The sequence below is a fragment of the Prunus mume genome, linkage group LG7 (assembly GCF_029339155.1).
Source record: "Prunus mume cultivar Tortuosa linkage group LG7, ASM2933915v1, whole genome shotgun sequence".
In the NCBI taxonomy this organism is placed as follows: Eukaryota; Viridiplantae; Streptophyta; class Magnoliopsida; order Rosales; family Rosaceae; genus Prunus; species Prunus mume.
The window spans coordinates 9,119,012-9,136,750 of record NC_142704.1 but is presented as its reverse complement, the minus strand read 5'-3'; the positions used below and the strand labels follow the sequence as shown (position 1 = coordinate 9,136,750).

General features: G+C 36.8%; 3 protein-coding genes across 7 annotated transcripts; 2 read left to right on the top strand and 1 right to left on the bottom strand.

The window, feature by feature from the left end:
* The first annotated feature begins 1,594 nt into the window (after positions 1 to 1,594).
* Positions 1,595 to 6,424, top strand: LOC103338602 (respiratory burst oxidase homolog protein F-like). 4 transcript variants are annotated; one of them, XM_089041117.1, is made up of 14 exons: positions 1,595 to 2,219; positions 2,661 to 2,817; positions 2,939 to 2,987; positions 3,144 to 3,257; positions 3,415 to 3,819; positions 4,020 to 4,406; positions 4,498 to 4,593; positions 4,736 to 4,851; positions 4,971 to 5,073; positions 5,165 to 5,347; positions 5,441 to 5,572; positions 5,665 to 5,909; positions 5,975 to 6,053; positions 6,176 to 6,344. In XM_089041117.1, exons 1-14 carry the CDS (start codon positions 1,847 to 1,849, stop codon positions 6,203 to 6,205), a joined length of 2,469 nt encoding a protein of 822 aa, XP_088897243.1. In that variant the 5' UTR covers positions 1,595 to 1,846; the 3' UTR covers positions 6,206 to 6,344. The 4 variants fall into 4 exon arrangements, with proteins under 4 accessions (XP_088897243.1, XP_088897246.1, XP_088897245.1 ...); XM_089041120.1 differs by having other exon boundaries at positions 1,596 to 2,219; positions 5,665 to 5,767; XM_089041118.1 differs by having other exon boundaries at positions 1,604 to 2,219; positions 5,665 to 5,793; positions 6,176 to 6,424.
* A 377-nt stretch (positions 6,425 to 6,801) lies between these two features.
* On the bottom strand, positions 6,802 to 11,816 carry ATP3 (gamma subunit of Mt ATP synthase). Its single transcript, XM_008241798.2, has 9 exons — positions 11,549 to 11,816; positions 10,541 to 10,584; positions 10,256 to 10,408; positions 9,686 to 9,799; positions 9,461 to 9,588; positions 8,638 to 8,760; positions 8,427 to 8,546; positions 7,418 to 7,539; positions 6,802 to 7,215 (listed from the first exon to the last, which is right to left on the bottom strand). The coding sequence occupies exons 1-9, from the start codon at positions 11,644 to 11,646 to the stop codon at positions 7,146 to 7,148; spliced, it is 972 nt and encodes a 323-aa protein (XP_008240020.1). The 5' UTR covers positions 11,647 to 11,816; the 3' UTR covers positions 6,802 to 7,145.
* Positions 11,817 to 12,047: 231 nt separating this feature from the next.
* On the top strand, positions 12,048 to 16,557 carry LOC103338582 (Mitochondrial substrate carrier family protein). 2 transcript variants are annotated; one of them, XM_008241799.3, is made up of 9 exons: positions 12,048 to 12,214; positions 12,671 to 12,786; positions 13,009 to 13,066; positions 13,337 to 13,486; positions 14,210 to 14,420; positions 14,988 to 15,033; positions 15,369 to 15,489; positions 15,585 to 15,657; positions 16,173 to 16,557. In XM_008241799.3, exons 1-9 carry the CDS (start codon positions 12,163 to 12,165, stop codon positions 16,405 to 16,407), a joined length of 1,062 nt encoding a protein of 353 aa, XP_008240021.1. In that variant the 5' UTR covers positions 12,048 to 12,162; the 3' UTR covers positions 16,408 to 16,557. The 2 variants fall into 2 exon arrangements, with proteins under 2 accessions (XP_008240021.1, XP_088897247.1); XM_089041121.1 differs by lacking the exon at positions 12,048 to 12,214 and having other exon boundaries at positions 12,671 to 12,781.
* Positions 16,558 to 17,739: the final 1,182 nt, after the last annotated feature.

Genomic DNA, 17,739 nt, shown 5'->3' with positions numbered 1-17,739 from the left:
ACGTACATAATACATACATGAATAAACGTGTATAAAAACAACTTAACAAACGAAAACTTGTTCACAAAAATCTAGTAAGTTCACATAAGTTATGCAACGAAAGACACACTTAAGAGTATAAAATCATATTCATTCGTTGCATTTTCTAGAGAAGCAAGCAGAGGGCTAAACATCATAAGCAGTCTCAAAATTATACATAAACGAAAACTTGAAAGGGGACAAAAGAATCAAAATAGAGAAGGACACACGATAAAAAATCAAAGGAAAACTGAAATGAAAATTACCGCTGTATATAACTGGTTTTGCTTTCTTTCTCAGATCTAGCTGCGGCTTCCTTTGCTTTTGATTTTCCTGTAACTCCCTCCCCCCACCTCAATGCTTGGTAAGGGAATCTCTGTGTGTGTGTGTGTGTGTGTGCGTGTGTAAATTTTTTTTTTTGATAGGATGGTTGGTAAAGTAATCCAAGTGCAGATCTACCTACAAACTTTCCATAATTGCGAAATTAACGTTAATGAAAGGTATTCTATTTGTCCAGTCTGGTGGGTAAGGACCCAATTCGGGTCCATCAGATGGGTCAGCCCAACTAGAGAGAGGAGAGGTAGAGAGCTTGGGCCTTACTTTTGCTTCGCCCAGCACTCTTTACCCAGTTTGTTGATGGGTCGACCCAGTCCAACTTTTTCTTGTGATTCCATCTTCTTGAACATTTTCAGCTAATATGCAAAGATAATATATAGTTTTTATTTATTTAATACAGGCGATAATTTAAGTTAATCTAATTTATAAGGGAATGAGATTCAAACTTGAGTGCAAGGAGTCAGGCTCGCCGCTCATTGTCCTGACCAACCGGCATAACCTACAACTGCAATAATTTCTTAGAGGAAAATGATTTTTTTTTTTCCATATCTTTCCACTCTTTTGAAACACAGAAAAAGAGGGTGAAAAAAATTATATATATTCACAAACGACAATTTCTTAGAATTTTTGAACCCACTTGAAGGAGAAACTCGAATTATACACTTTGTTTACATTACTGGATGAAAATACATAGTGGAAATATTTGGGGATCTCGTAAGGCCAGTGACAAATTTTCACTATATTTTGTTAAATATAATATGTTATTTAAATATGTCACCGAAAAATATATATAGAAACACATACATGGTTTGACCAACTGCGTAAAGTTGAGTTGATGAATAACTGTGGCCAATCATTTGCCTAATTCTGACTTCAAGGTCATGGTGTTGTTGGGTGCACAATTAAATAACTGTAAGTCTTATGACCTGCACACCCTTTGTCTTTTGTCCACAGAATATATATAACTCATAGCTAGGCATGCAATGCACAATGTACAAATTAATGGAGCAATTGGGAGCTGCTAGCTCAATGTGACTTTTATAACCAATTATTCTCCAAATCCCTTTCTTGCATGGTGAGAATCATTTCATTCTGAGATGTATTTGGTTTAGGCTGGTGGGAAATTTAACTCTCTCTCTCTCTCTCTCTCTCTCATCACAACCTTTTCATTAGTCTACCTGCTCTCATTTCCTTTCTGCTCCTAATTTTTCAGCCACTAACAAAACCTCTCTTACTTAATTTTCTTAACCACCCAAATCCAAGAAACCAAGTGAACAAGAAAGCCCATAAGCTAGCTATAGTTTGTATCTCTCAAACAAAACAAATTAAATGCTGCCACTCTTTTCTTCTTCATCCTTAAAACATGCATTCTTTTCAACAAGTTATAAGCACTCTGCATTCTAGAAAACCCATCAATCTTGTTTTAAATAAACTCCCACATCACAACCAACCACATTTCTTTCTTCCCTTACAAAAACTTTGATCACCAAAAATGGAGGCACATGCACAGCTCCAAACCCCTCACCAACCCTCTGTTTCAGCTCTCTCACCATCTTCATCTTCTTCGTCTTCTTGCAGTGCTAGCGTTGTTCCTCTGTCTTTCTCTCCGGTTTGGACTGAACCTCATGGTGATAAAACAGAACCACTTCAAGCTGCACTGAACCGGCAGTATTATATGGCAGAGAATGGTGGGGTGGCATCCACAGCGGGTTCAGCCACTAAAACTCAATGGCTGAGATTTGTTGGTACCATGGGCAACGGTGGGATGGAGTGGAAGGGTGTAGAGGAGCGGTTTGACCGGCTTGCATTAACCGGAAACGGAGTTGAACCGGTTATAAAATGGTCTGATTTTGGTCTGTGTATAGGTGAGCAAGCCTACACTTAATTAAGTTTATCATATTACATATTTTAAAGTCTAGCAAATAGAATTAACGATTCCCATCAATATTTTATTCATTTTAACTTTTGGCTTGGTTCTGTTTATTCTCTGCAGAACATGTTTTCCTTTTTTCTGCAGAATGTGATTGTTTTTGCAGAATGTATTTGTTTTTTTCTGTGACTTCTTTGTGTCTTTGGCTTGCCCTGTGTGCATTAGTTTTATTTTTTTGGTGGGCGGCTTTGTTGGCCTCTACCGTTTTTGTTCTTCTTTTTAGATTAATTACTGTGGTTGTTATTTACCATGGTAGCACTAGCTTGAAAGTTTTGTTCTTCTGTCATATAATTACCTTTGGCTTTTACATACATCTACATCTTTAAAAATATATTAGCTCCTTCTTTGATAATATACTTTGGTTCATATTTGGCAGGCATGCAACAGACGCCAGAGTTTGCTAATGAGCTATTAAGGGCTCTAAGGGGAACAAGGGATCGGAATGTTGATATGTCGAAGGACGAACTGCATAGTTACTGGTGTCGTATGACTGACCCTTGCTTCGATTCGAGGATACAGATTTACTTTGACTTGTAATAATCCTCATTATAATTCAATAAGATGCTTAGCTTAAGCCTTGTTACAATTGTTTACATCAAGAAAATTACCTTCTTTTGGAATTGAATTTTTCTCTAAGGTTGTAATTCTTTTCAGGTGTGACAGAAACATGGACGGAAGAATAACTAAGAAAGATCTTAAGCAGGTAACTGCGTCACACTCTCATGAAAAGCACTCTTCTACCTGAATGACTGTAATTAACTTCACCATTTGAGGTCTAAAAAACTTGCATTATTACATAGATAGCATTAATTTTGTGCTCATGGTTACTGGTTCGCTTGGAATTTGGGCACTTTTGCAGACCATTATACTAAGTGCTTCTACAAATAAGTTATCATTGACCCATGAGGAAGCAGAAGACTATGCTGCTTTAGTCATGGAACATCTTGACATTGAAAACCAGGGATATATTGAGGTACCATTCAAACATGGAAATTCATTCTCTCAAAAACAAAAATAAAGATATGACCCTCTTTGAGAAATGAATAGCATCTAATTCTGGAGATTGTAACATGTTAATTCATGTGCAAGAACATTTTATTGACTTTCTAATGTTTGCCATTAACTTGCAGCTCAATCAATTTGAGACTCTCATCAAAATGAGCTTATCAAAGGGCTCCTTTTCAACAAATCACTTGTCAATCAGACGTCCATATTACAGTTTTGACCTATGTGAAGAGCCAAGGTCTAAGAACGAAGTTTTATTTCGATCATATTGGCGACGTGCATGGATAATTTTGTTGTGGTTGATCATATGTACTGCACTATTCACTTGGAAATTTATACAATATCGCCATAGAGCAGCTTTTCAAGTAATGGGGTACTGCCTGTCCACTGCTAAAGGTGCTGCTGAAACCCTGAAATTCAACATGGCTCTAATTCTCCTCCCTGTTTGTCGTAATACAATTACATGGCTTCGCAAGAACCGTTCGATCAACTCAATTATTCCATTTAATGACAACATTAACTTCCACAAGGTAGTTTGACTGATAGCTAGCCTAGCTCTAGTGGTAGAACACTTGCTCCACACTCAGAACGACCACCTTAAAACAAATATTTCAAGCTTTTAGTTTTGGAGCCAATGGAAAACCAACCTCAAAAACTTGAAAATTTTGTCCTATATAGCACTCTACTTTACTAACAAGTATGTCTACATTTTGTGTTGAATTTTGTGCAGATGATTGCAGGAGGGATAGTAGTAGGAGTTATCCTGCATGGTGGTCCTCACCTTGCTTGTGACTTTCCAAGAATTAGTGATTCAGATCGTTTAATCTTCTGGCAAACAATAGCTGCCAGATTCGGGTATCATCAGCCATCATACTTTGAAATATTGGCTACAAAGGAGGTGGCAACAGGGATTGTTATGGTAGTACTAATGATGATAGCATTTTCACTTGCAACAAAATGGCCACGCCGCCAACCGCCTTCTCTGCCAAGGTCTGTTCGGAATGTCACAGGCTATAATACCTTTTGGTACTCACACCACTTGTTCATTGCTGTATATGCATTGCTCATTCTTCACTCTATGTTCCTCTTCCTTACAGACAATGTAACTGAAAAAACAGTAAGCCTTTAAACTGAACTTTATTTTGTCCTCGTGTATTTAGAATTTTACCTTTATATAGAGTTTTAATGTTAAGAATTTTCTTAAGCAGACATGGATGTATATTGCCATTCCAGTTCTATTATATACAGGAGAACGAGTATTTCGAGCCATACGATCAGGATTTTATGAGGTGGAAATTTTGAAGGTAAAGGCCAATACTACCATTAACCTTGTTAATCTGAAGGAAGTACTTTGAAAATTCATCAATCTGCAATTGTTGCAATGGCAGTTGGTTGGGAATTAAATTCAACCCTTTGTTTACTTCTTTCTGTGTTACAATTGTGCAGGCAAGTATTTATCCAGGAAAAGTTTTGTCCCTCCAATTGAATAAACCAGAAGGGTTTAAGTACCTGAGTGGCATGTACATATTCATTCAATGCCCTCAAATTTCACCATTTGAATGGTACATTTAAACTATAGCATTTATCTGTTCTAGAGTCCTGCATGTAATTAACTAAAATTTACTTCAATGCCTATGGATTTTGAATTCTGTTTCTTTCGCTTCTTTATTCGTTGACTCAGGCACCCGTTTTCCTTGACTTCTGGACCAGAAGACGACTACCTAAGTGTGCATATTAGAACTGCTGGAGACTGGAGTTATCAAATATACAGTCTCTTCCAAGAGGTAAAAATTGGGAAAATTGAATAGAAAGAGTTTATCAAAATTTGGAAAAAGCTTATGCATTACAGGGATTTTTCCTTTTGAACTTTTACAGGCAGCATTATCTGGAGTTAAGGGCTATCCCAAAGTACACATTGATGGGCCCTATGGTGCCGCCTCTCAAGACCATGTCAAGTATGACATTGTTGTTCTAATTGGTCTAGGCATAGGTTTTACACCTTTCATTAGCATCCTCAAAGATGTTGTCAATGGTGCCGAAAAATCACATTGTGATCATGTAAGATTTTCTTGGCTTGGTTAATTTGTTTGACTTTGTGTTTCATTTGAGACAACTAACAAATCCTTCTGATGGGTGATGGGATTTAAATAGACTGGTTGCAGAGAATGCAGCTTAAGAAAAGCTCCACTAAAAGCCTATCTTTATTGGGTTACAAGAGAACAGAGCTCCTTTGACTGGTTTAGAGACATCATCAAGGAAATATCAAACTCAAACCAAAAGCAGGTACAAGCCAAAGGTTAACTTTAATCATAATTTTTTTCTGCAAACCATTTTTCACTGCATTCTCATTACTTTTGGTGATCATCATCCTTCAGTCTGTTGTAGAGATGCACAATTTCTTAACTTGTGTGTATCAAGAGGGCGATGCACGCTCGGTTCTAATAAGCGCTATACAGGCATTGCATCATGCCAAAAATGGTATAGACTTTGTTTCCCGGACTCCGGTAAGTACTGCACTACAATGCCTAATCACAATGCTTTGGCCTGCATACTTAGTTAAAGCAATCTGCAGGCTTAAACGTCTATCATACAACCCTCTCTTTCTATCCCTCTTGTGGTGGTAAGAGTGTTCCAACCAAATGGAAGGTTGTTAAATATAGATAATATATCTGATGGAATTTTCAGGTACGTACGCATTTTGCCCGACCAAACTGGATCAGCATCTTCTCAAAATTGGCACATAGGCATAGAGAAGCACGGATTGGTAAGATGCAAATAATTTCTCAGCATAAAAGATTTGTACATTATAACTTTGTAGCCGTGCAAGTAGGGCAACAGCCATATCAAAGGGAAAAAGACGTTGAAAATTTTGGGTTTCCTGGACAGGGGTTTTCTACTGTGGTCCTTCAGCCGTAGCGAAAGAGTTGGAGAAAATGTGTACCAAATTTTCCACCAAGACCTCTACAAGATTTGTATTTCACAAGGAGAATTATTAGGATTAGACGGTTTTATTATTATTATTTTTTAAATATCAAAGGATTAGACTCTGTTGAAATGTCAATCTTTGCTGTACCAAATCCACCGATTGGAAGGTCAAAAGAATATAACCGCCCCACAAGGTTGAAACGTATATAATGGTACTTTGGCTGTCAAAAACAAGTCCTTTCTTGGGCAACCAGAGCTCCTAGTTCAACAACACAGCACTTGTTAAACCAAATGGTAAAGACCTACTAATCCTAGGTCTCGATCAAAACCCTAATCGTAAACCCTAAGTTGAGTACGACGGATAGCACAAAAATCTCATTTGGGAAACATTACACACATTTGATAAATATTACACACATGGCTCCGTGATAATGTAACTTTCACAATTAGGCACCTCGATGACATGGTTAGATATAACCTTGTTCTTTCATATCAACCAATATACAAAGAATCTAAGACAGTTTCTTCATCATGTACAAACATGAACATGAATTCATGGAACCAAACATGACAACTCGACCCAGCGATTACAGAAAGACATTATTTTCATACAGAAACAATGCTCTTTGAGCTCCAAACAATGGCATCGAAGAAGAGAAAGCTGATGCCCAATAATCCCAAAGCTTTATCAGGTACAAAATGAACTGATACAATTTATACACTCCTCAATCATTTCAGACGAATTTCTCAAGTGCTAAACTTAATATAGAAAAAGGAATCCCAGAGCCATCAATTTGAACCATCATTGATATAATTTCTTAGTTTCCAGAATTTGACCCTGGAGTAATTATTAGAAATAACAAATGCCTCACAAAGGTAATATCTTAAACTTCAAAAACACAATTTTATTTCGTCACCATCAGATAAACTACTAGCCCTCCAGTGCTGATGCTCCTGATATAATCTCAATCAATTCTGTGGTGATCGATGCTTGACGAGTTCTATAAAAAATAATCACATAAACAACAAAGATCAGTCATTCATAGTGGAAAAGAATATTAAAATAAACCAACAAATAAATAATAGACAATTTCTATAGTAAACAGAGAAGACCAGACAAGACACTTTTCCTGAAATGTGCACTAAGTTACCCTAATTGGATATTTGCGTGTGTGTGTGTATAGGGGTGGGGGAAGAGGAGACCTGTTATAAGTGAGTGTAAGGCGATCAAGCATCTCTCCAGCATTTCTGCTTGAACTATCCATGGCAGACATCCTTGCTCCTTGCTCACTGCAAGCATTCTCCAACACAGCATTGAACATGACCTGACCAAAATATGAAATTCTTTTGTATGAATGGAGGGCAACAAAATACATTCAGTAATAGATTTTGAATTGCAGAAGAAAAGGTTCCTACACAAATTTAATGGGCACCTCTCCCTTGTGGTGTGCTGGGAGAACTGCTGCCACTAAAGGATTGCGAAAAAAAGATTCTTACTCCAGAAGCTTAATGCATTTTTAGAAGAATTTACAGAACTACAGAACTATTACAACATGACATTTACAGGATACAATTATCCATAAAGAGTTAATTCTCAGTTGCTGGAGTGTTTTCGTGGACCCAAAGTAATAGTACCCAGGAGATCAAAAATAAGGAAAGAGTGACTGATACTGAGCACTGGCCAGTCACACTGCCATTGCTCCTCACGAACAAATACACACACACAAACTTGGAGGGATTGCCACTGAGGAATACATACGCACCCAAATACAACCACAAACACAGAGGCATTGCCCCTGAGGAACACACAGAGAGCATCAGCTCCTAAGGCAAAACCAAAATCAGAAAATTAAGCAAATAGTAAGATGGATGCTTAATTTTTAATATGTCAAGCGTTTAATTTCAAAATCACACTGAAGTCCTTTCATGATGTAGGTCACAATAATACTTAGTGACTGTAAACAGTTGAATAGGTTTCTCTTCAGCACTGCTGTTTGGCAAATAAAAAAAATCTGGTAACTCGATGACTAAGAACTTGTTCAAAAGTGTCAAACCTAAGACATGCCTAAATGAAAGCACTTTGACGTTATGTGTCCCATTAGGTCCGTGTTTTGATCAACAGTTCACCCTATAACTATGCAACGTGTTGAACACAACAACTGCTGCATGACATATGAAATATGAGGTCTCTAACTTCAAAGGAAGGACTTACACAAGAAAACTGGAACTCTGCCAGATTCTGGAGTATCTCTGACTTTGTTTCACCACCTTCAATCTCATAGGAATCTAGCTCACCAAGCTTTCCACCAGACTCAGCCTCTCTCTCCACAATCTACGTAAACATCATATCAAATACCCATTACATCAGAACATGAATAGGAGGGATAAGGTGTTCATTTATTGAACTGAAGCATTTTTATTACCTCCGGAGATAATACGGTAGACACTGTTGGCAGAAATGCGACGACTGATTGGAACTTGTTGAAGATGATTCTCAAAGCATCAAACTCAACATTTTTTAAAATGTCGTCAGCTAGGACAGATACCTGAAATGACAAAAAGTACACAGAAAATGATGGAAAGAACTTGTACATTTGATCACTGATATAATATATAACTGCCACATTAATAACTTAGTTAATATAAACCTGAAAAAAGAACCCATCAAAGAGAATTAATACTTTAATGCACATCGACCAAGTTAAAGAAATGTATTCTCTCAGCAATTTAAAGTGTCAACGGCAAATAAAATCAAAATTTGGTTACCAGTTATAATATTGAGGTCAAAATAAAAAACAGAGCATTGAACTCTGACAATTTAAGACTAATTTGAACTAACATATAAAAGTCATTTAAAATAAAAACCAAAGATTGACATGATAACAGATTATTGCTGGATCCCCTACGACTGTAAATGTCAGAGAAGAAACGTAATTAAGAAAGGATAATATAAATAAGATAAAATAAAATAAAACCCACTATGTTGCTAATCTCCCACATTGGTTTGGTGCGCGTGTGTGTGTGTGTGTTTGGGGTTCTTTAGTGAGGATCTTAATGGCTCTAAAAGTCTCAAATAATCTTTCCTGAGTGACGCACTTGATTAAGCATCCATCCCCTCCCCAACCCCCAACCAAAAAAAAGGATTTTAACAAACTTTTAATAATAAAGCCTTGAATAGCAAACACCAGAGAAGGTGCACACTCACAATGTGAAAAAAAAAAATTTCTATGAACACGACACACTAACCTGGGTGTAGTTCAAAGGATTCTTCTGCAGCTCAGTTAGGACCAGCACAATGTCCTTCTTTGAGTCACGTATCAATTGAGCCTTTGCTTTTTCCCCCAAAATGACATACTTTGTCTCTTTGTCAGGACCTACAACAGTTTCAAAGAAAACAAAGATTAATGTGCATAGAAAATAAACGTGGCAGACATCAGACTAACAACCAGCTTTTGAGCTTCCAAGAAATACCAGAATTCAATTTGTTTAAGGCCTTGCTTATCTTGACTGAAGTAGAGTTAATCCCACCACATAAACCTTTGTCTGAAGAGATTGTAACAATAACGTCCTTCTTAACTTGGACGCCTGGCATGGAAACATAAAAATACACAATGAGAGAAACTTAAGAAAATATCGATATGTATAAATAGAAACTAACCTCTTTATCAAAATGAGGGAAAACAAAGAGTGAAATACACCTTCTTAAAGCACACATATTATAAATAAAAAGAGAAGAGTAATTTTCAGTTTCCAGTTGAGCTAGGACTTGGCAAGAGTAACAATCTATCCATTAAGCTAGTCAAAGATAAAGAACATGTGGAACAGCTACAGCTAAAAGAATGAACATCAACAGAGTGGAGGTACAATGAGAATGAATTAATAATGGAGTTTAAACTTTTACAGGTTATAGAGGACAAAATTGAAATGCCATGACCAAGTCAAATACAAGTGAGATTTGACTTGAAGAATAATACTCAAAAAGTACATGAGCCAAATAACTCCTATAAACTTGAACAGCAAAGATTATGCCAGTATACATACTGGGAGTGTCACCAAGAAGTGCTGTGAAAGGCTGCCACAGGCCACGGGAATTTTCCGCTTTAGCTTGAATTGCTCGTAGCTTTGAGGCTGCAACCATTTTCATTGCCTTTGTAATTTTCTGGATATTCTTCACACTCTTCATCCGGTTTCTAACTGAATGCACAAAGTATTACAAAAGAACTGCATTACCATTTGCTACAGATGTTTCACCAAAAAGCAGAAAAAACCGCGAGTATTTCATAAAAGAGGAAAAAATAATAAGTAATCCATGACAATTGTTCTTACCGATTTGAGTTGAAATTGAGCGGACTCCCAAAGGGGCCTGCTCCCTGCCAACCAAACCAAATAATTTAGTTGTTTCAATGCTGAAAAGGAAAACAATGGCAAGCAATAAAAAATGACTTTTATAAAATTACCATTGACTGTTGAAATGATTTATATATGAATGCTTAAGTTCTCCATCCAGCATTTTCCATATTTAAAATAAATAGATAAATAAATAATGCAGAGTTCAAGTGTAACTACCTAAACTTATACTACCTGGAAAAAATCCATTTTATACTCAATACTCTTCACAGGAACATGGGTTGTGTGGCGTATTACTATTTTCAATCCAAAGGAGGAGACAAACACTGTATTTTAAGACTGCTGACTGCTTATTTGTGGTTTAATATGTCCCACTTCTCCGTAGAGCCAACTAATACAAAGTATTGGCCTCTAAAGGCTTCACTTGGCTATCTCAAGCTTAGCATATTGAGCAATGTAGACCCTATATTTGGTTTTCAGTGTTTAACGTGCATTAAAGTATTGTGTCATTTCATTCAAGTTTCATGAGTTCCTTGTGGCCCTTGATTTCATTTCCAAACGCTTTGGAAAGCACTATCCAAACAGAGCAAAACCGAGCAACATCAATAATATTCACTCGCCCAAGTTTAATAGCCGTTTTATGTTAATTAATAGTTTGAGTCCTCCATAAAATCGGACATTTGCAGTACTTTAAGTTTAAGAACAATTCAATTATTAGCCGTTCTTTCACCGAGAAAGTGAAGGAATCTTTATGGTTCTCACTGTTTACAAACAAAAGGAACCACTTCCGAACTTGGGTTGAGCTTTCATTTCTTCATACATATATTTAACAAAAGCCATCACAATATACACATCCAAAATCTATTAAAATTTTTTTTGTCCATTTCTTCAACTTTCTCGGAATCCAAACAGAGGGCAACAAGAATGCATAATGCAAGCAAAATAAAAAGAAGAAAAAAAAACAGCGGATTTGGATAGATAACGTACTCGGCAGGGACGATGGAGGATCGGATGGCAGCCATCGGATGGGGAGATATCAAAGGGGCGAAACGCCTCCCCTCTCGTCTCAGAGCAGCCATCGCCATTGTTTTGTGATTGGTGATCGGATATTGAAAACCCTAGAACTGGATGCTCGGATCCGAATGGTTATATAACAAGAGCTGCGAGCTCAGGTGCGTTTTCTCTCGCTTCGCTGCTACCGGCTAATGCGTACTGCGATACTTATTTCTGCCAGGTAAATTTTTACTATGTGCAAGGAAGAGGTGTAAACGACGTCGCTTTTATTTTATTCCTGAGTGTAGCCGCTACCCCAAAAGAAAACTCAGGCCCTGGCCCAGTCAGTCCGACCCGGCCCATCAAAACAAACAAGCTGGTCTTCGAATCGAGAAGACCTCTCCGTATGAATAGCTGTCTTGACAGCCGAAAGGTCAATAGTACCCTCATTGTTCTTTGCAACCTGGTAGGGTAGAAAGGACATTATTTATTCCTGTTCTTCTTCACCTTCCAACTATCCCTGTATTAAGCTAAAACCCAAAAAGGAGAAGAAAAAAGAAGAAAAAAACCCATAAACCCTAACCAGTGAGATAGAGAGTGACATTTCAATGGCGATACAGAGCTCCACTTCGAGCGATACAACTCAGAAACACTTCTTTGGTAAGCCTTCCTTTTCGCTATCTTCTCGCTTCGATTTTTTGGATTAGAACGGATCTTATGGCACAGAAACAGTGAGAATTAAAATGAAAAGCATATAGTTGGAAGTCATCAACCGGCTAACATGACATCAGACATAATATATATATATATATATATACAGTTAAATTAAAACATAAAATCTTCTAAATGCAACAATACATCGATTTTTAATGATAGGTTTAACAATACGTGTTTGGAATTTGAAGCAGCTGAAAACAAAATTGTTGCTTTATGAACAAATATTGTTGGGAAAGAAAAGAAATCAAAGGTTTTTTATATTTAGGGGATGTATAATATATAACAATGTGTATACAAAATATGTCTGGGTATCCTTTTGCAATGTTTTCCATAGCACAATTGTAGAACATGTATGACTTGTGGGAAGGTTGTAATTGATTTATTAATCTGTTAATGTAGTAATGAAGGAGTTTCTGTGGGGAGCTATCGCTGGAGCATTTGGGGAAGGAATGATGCATCCAGTTGACACCGTAAAGACGCGTATCCAGAGCCAAGCTATGCTTACCGCAAGTAAGGTATAATCATAGAGTAAAGATGTTATAGATGTAAAATCCATGGCTAATGGAATGGGAAATGCTCAAAATGTTATCATATTAATGACTTTGAATTTGATATAATATGTATGTAAGAAAATTGATTTCGAGTATTGGATGTGGCATTTTATCTTCTTGCTAAAGTCTTTCTATAACTTAGCTTGAAAATGCAATAATTATTAGTAATTTATTTCATACCCGCAGAACCCAAAGAGCATACTGCAGATGGTACGAGCAGTCTGGATTGCTGATGGATTAAGGGGTAATTCATTTTCCTTTCTGATGCAGTTTTTTAGTTTGCGTCTTTGTCCTGTTTGTGTAGCATGTAACCTGTTTACACTACCTTTTTCCACATGTAAAAAGATTGGTGATATTTGCATATATATATATATATATATATATCGTAAAACTATAAGCAACCATTCATTTAATCATAAATATTGGACTCTGAACCAAGGATTCATTTCTCTTTTGGTTTAATGCTGGGGCATTCTCGGAGCATTTAGTTCTTCTTAACTAATAAATTCTGTAGGCTTTTATAGGGGTATAGCTCCTGGTGTCACTGGTTCTCTTGCAACTGGAGCAACATATTTTGGTGTTATAGAGTCAACCAAAAAGTGGATTGAAGAATCACATCCAAGCCTTGGGGGACATTGGGCACATTTCATTGCCGGAGCTGTTGGTAAGTTGTTCTGCAGCTCTCAAAACTTAATCTCATTCATGCTGATGCCTTTTGAGTCTCTTGAGATGCAGTTATTGTGAATATGTCCAAATTAAATTTTAATGTCTTTAGAACTTCAGATTATGTGTAGCTTTATGACATTTGGAGTTATTAATGGAGGAATTTGATGATAGCTTGTTTCTAGGACGCTCTTGAGTTTCATTGAATGTTGATTTTTGAGTTACTGGACAAAGGATTAGCAATGCCATTCAGATTTCTGACACGCTAAGAAGTTCTTGATGGTTCATTTTGTTTATGTTGGCCAATTTCTCTTAAGCATATTTTATATATGCTTGACCTTGTTATCCTGAATTTATAAACTCTTTCGACTTACTGTAACCATGCAGTGTTTCTGTTGTTTATTACCTAAAAAATGCACCAGGAAAAACCCTTGTGTGCTCCATACACTGAATATAGTTATTCTGGTGAGTTCTCGAATGTACTATAACTTGATCTCTGAGTGCTCTTTTCTATATCTGGACATTGTTGTTTGTCCTGGTGCATTGTATGCATAGATATTTAGTTGGCTTCCAGCAGCCAATAATTTTTGTATGCTGTTAAGTATGGAGGCCCATGTAGGCTATCAGTGTTAGTATTACCAACATGAATTAGTGTGGACTCTTCAGCCATCATGTGCCTCAGGGGACTCAAAAGTCATGTTTTCCTTTTCTTTATGTATTTCAGGAGATACACTTGGTTCTTTTGTATATGTTCCATGTGAAGTGATGAAGCAACGCATGCAGGTTCAAGGCACACTGACTTCTTGGAGTTCTGTCATGATGAAAGATAATCTCTCTATGAAGCCTAGTCTCCAAATGTATGGTTATTATACTGGGATGTTCCAGGCTGGCTGCTCAATATTGAAGGAACAGGGGCTGAAAGGATTATATGCAGGGTATATCTCAAAATAAAACTCTCTAATCTTTAAAGGTTTGATTTTTTCATGTTGTGTTCCCTATTCCTCCTTCCCTCTTCTCTCTATTTTCATTGTGAAGGGGATCAGGAAATTAAGAGTCTTGAAGACTGTTGGCCTCTTTAGGTCAATTGGTCTGTGTTTTCCAAATAGTCAGTTTGGTTCGATTGTAATTTGTATTTGGGATTGAGGATGTCAACAGGATTTTAGATGGACATCTCGTTCATCCTCCTTGTACCACTTTTTTCATTAATAATTATGCGTTTCTCATAAGAAAATAGAAATAAAAAAGAATAGTTTGGCTTGAGGTTTTACTACATGCAATTCAGTTTCAGCATGAGTCCAATAGTTCACTGTAAATTACTAAAGGCTGTTGCTTGCCCATCCCCATCCATCCATGCACCCGCACACAATACTGACAGAAAGCCACATGTCAGGCATACATAGCATATGCACACATGAATTATGACCATAATGTTCTTTCCTAAGTGTGGATGCATTTTTCGACAAAAAAAAAAGTGTGGATTCATTTGTTCTTTCATTTGGCAGGTACTGGTCCACACTCGCAAGGGATGTGCCTTTTGCTGGTCTAATGGTACGTTGGACGGCGATAGTTTGTATGTCTCAGCCTTAACTTTTCTCATTAAAATCAGTTGCTTTGTAAATAGGGTTGCAACTCATAATAAACAAAATTACTCAAATAAGGTCGTGACTTCTTAACACACGTTCCCCTGTACTAGTTTATTGTTTTATTTTGTCCCAAAACGGAAAATTCAGACATACTATCTTTTGATCATAGGCAGTTAGCCCTTTGGCCTCTAAATTATTTAGTTGTCATTATTTTGTTTCTCTTTTCTTAATTAGCTCTGGTTCTTATTTCTAGAAGAATAGTTTTGTTTCAAAATTATGAGTTCATCTGTTCTATCGCAGGTTGTGTTTTATGAAGGCTTGAAAGATTTGACAGAGTATGGGAAGCAAAATTACATACGCGATCCAAATTTCCGTATTAATAGTTCTGTTGAAGGACTCATACTAGGAGGATTGGCTGGTGGTATGTGCCTTGCTTATACTTTGTCCTACAACTTGGTGCAGGTTGAAGTTATTATATCCTGTGGCGTAATTTGTCCTTGGCATTGAAATTTTCAGGGTTTAGTGCATATCTTACCACTCCCTTGGATGTGGTCAAAACAAGATTGCAAATACAGGGATCAACCTTGAGGTATCAGTTCTGTTTTGTGGTTATTTTATTCATTATTTTCAAACGACTCTCTGTTGTCAGTGAAAGACTTACTTTTGTTGCAAGTATCACATGCAGTATAATGTGTTGTTAGTGTACTTAATGTTACCTGACCAAGGCTTTTTGTATGTGAACAGTGATCATATAGGTGCACATGCACAAAACACCTTTTGTCCTACATATAATCATCGAGGGGTTCTTACAACTGTGTAGCTGTTTTACTCTTACAACTATGTAGCTGTTTTATTAATTCACTCATTGCCATATAAGTATTTAAAATCTTGGGGACCAATTGATGGGCAATAGTCAGAAAATACACTTCGGTAAAGTTTGTGTTGACTGTTATTATTTCAAACTGAGGTTTCAACATGCTCGCCCAAGATGGGGAGGAAAGTTGTTGTCAGTTTAGACCTGGTATATTTGATATGGACCTCACGTTTCTGTCTAGGATTCGTCTACGGTTCTATTACTCCATCTAATGTTTTTGTGAACTTTAGGTATAATGGCTGGTTGGATGCAATTCGTAGCATATGGATGGTTGAAGGTGCACGTGGGATGTTCAGAGGTAGCATCCCCAGGATTACATGGTATATTCCAGCTTCAGCTCTTACATTTATGGCTGTGGAATTTCTCAGAGACCGCTTCAATGAAGGATTGAGCAATCCTAACTCCCAAGATGTTGCTAGCATGTCGGTAGAGAAAAAGGGATCGCCTTTACAAGGGGCAGCGTGAGAAACATGAACCGATCATTTGTTCCCATCCAATATAGTTTGTCGAACATATAGGGGCATTTTCATGCATTCCAAGGAATGATGTTGCTGAGAATTTTAATAGTACGTGTACATAAATATAGAGAATAAAAGGAGATTTTGTACTGTAGAAGCGTGTGTCCCAAAATGACCTGCTTTGCATGGGGAAATGGTTTTAGCATTCGCCAACTTTTAGCGACGAATTTTACGTCTGTGGAGAAAGAAATCAATAGCAACGCCCGAAAAGTTTTAGCCGCGGTTTTATACGCAACTAAAGACTTTTTTTACATAAAAGGGCATATATGTTGTCGCCAAAGGTGGAAAATCGCCGCAATAAGCCTCACTGTCACATCTGCGCAAAAAACAGTGTCTTTTTCTTTAAGCTTTCAAGTAAATGTTTGCTTTACTTCCCTGCACCGAATTTAAGTTGTTGTTTGTCATCCAATTGGACTAAAACACTCTAAAATATAACTAATAATTTGTTGATTGATTAAATTGAAAGAAGGATGAAACTAAAGTTGCACTATAAATAATGTTAGGGACCACCAATTTGTACACTAAGTTTGAGTCTCAAATAATGTGACACGTCACATGTTATAAATATTTAATTAACTAATTCCAACTTATATGATGATAATTTTTTTTATGAACAAAAATTAAAAAGATTAAAACATAATTAATCAAAGTATTGAAACTAGCCAAACATCAAACTTCTTGTCGTATTGTCATTCAACCATCACCAAGGCTTGTTGACTGATGTGTTGTCTTTTCGGCCGTTGCATGTTATGTTGCACTATATCAATGGTAACCATGGCTAATTCTTTTAATGGATTTTTTATATATTTTAATATGGTTATGATCGATAAATTTTGATCGTGGTTTAGTGGTTCATTGTAGCACAATAACGACGATAACTAGATTAAAGATAGCTCCTCACGAGTCACAATAACAGAGGAATGCATAATGCTAACAATAACACTTCATTAACTTAAAGTTCTAGATAAAACACTACTAATAACATTAGAACGTATCTTTTAACGAATGCTCTCGAGAGGTTGTCACTTCAATTTCAAGGTATCTTGGTTCATCTTGATTCATGACCAATAAACCCGTTAAAAGAATTTGATATGGTCACGGTGGGGCAAGGTAGCGCAACAGTTGGCAAGACCATGCAACAGTCGGTAAAGCAATGCAATGGTGAAGCAGAACAAAATTGGAGCAACAAGCCTCGAAGATGATTGTTTATGGCTAACTACAGGTCTTAATTTATTTATTTTTCTACAAGAAATAAACTAAATCATAATACAAGTTGGAA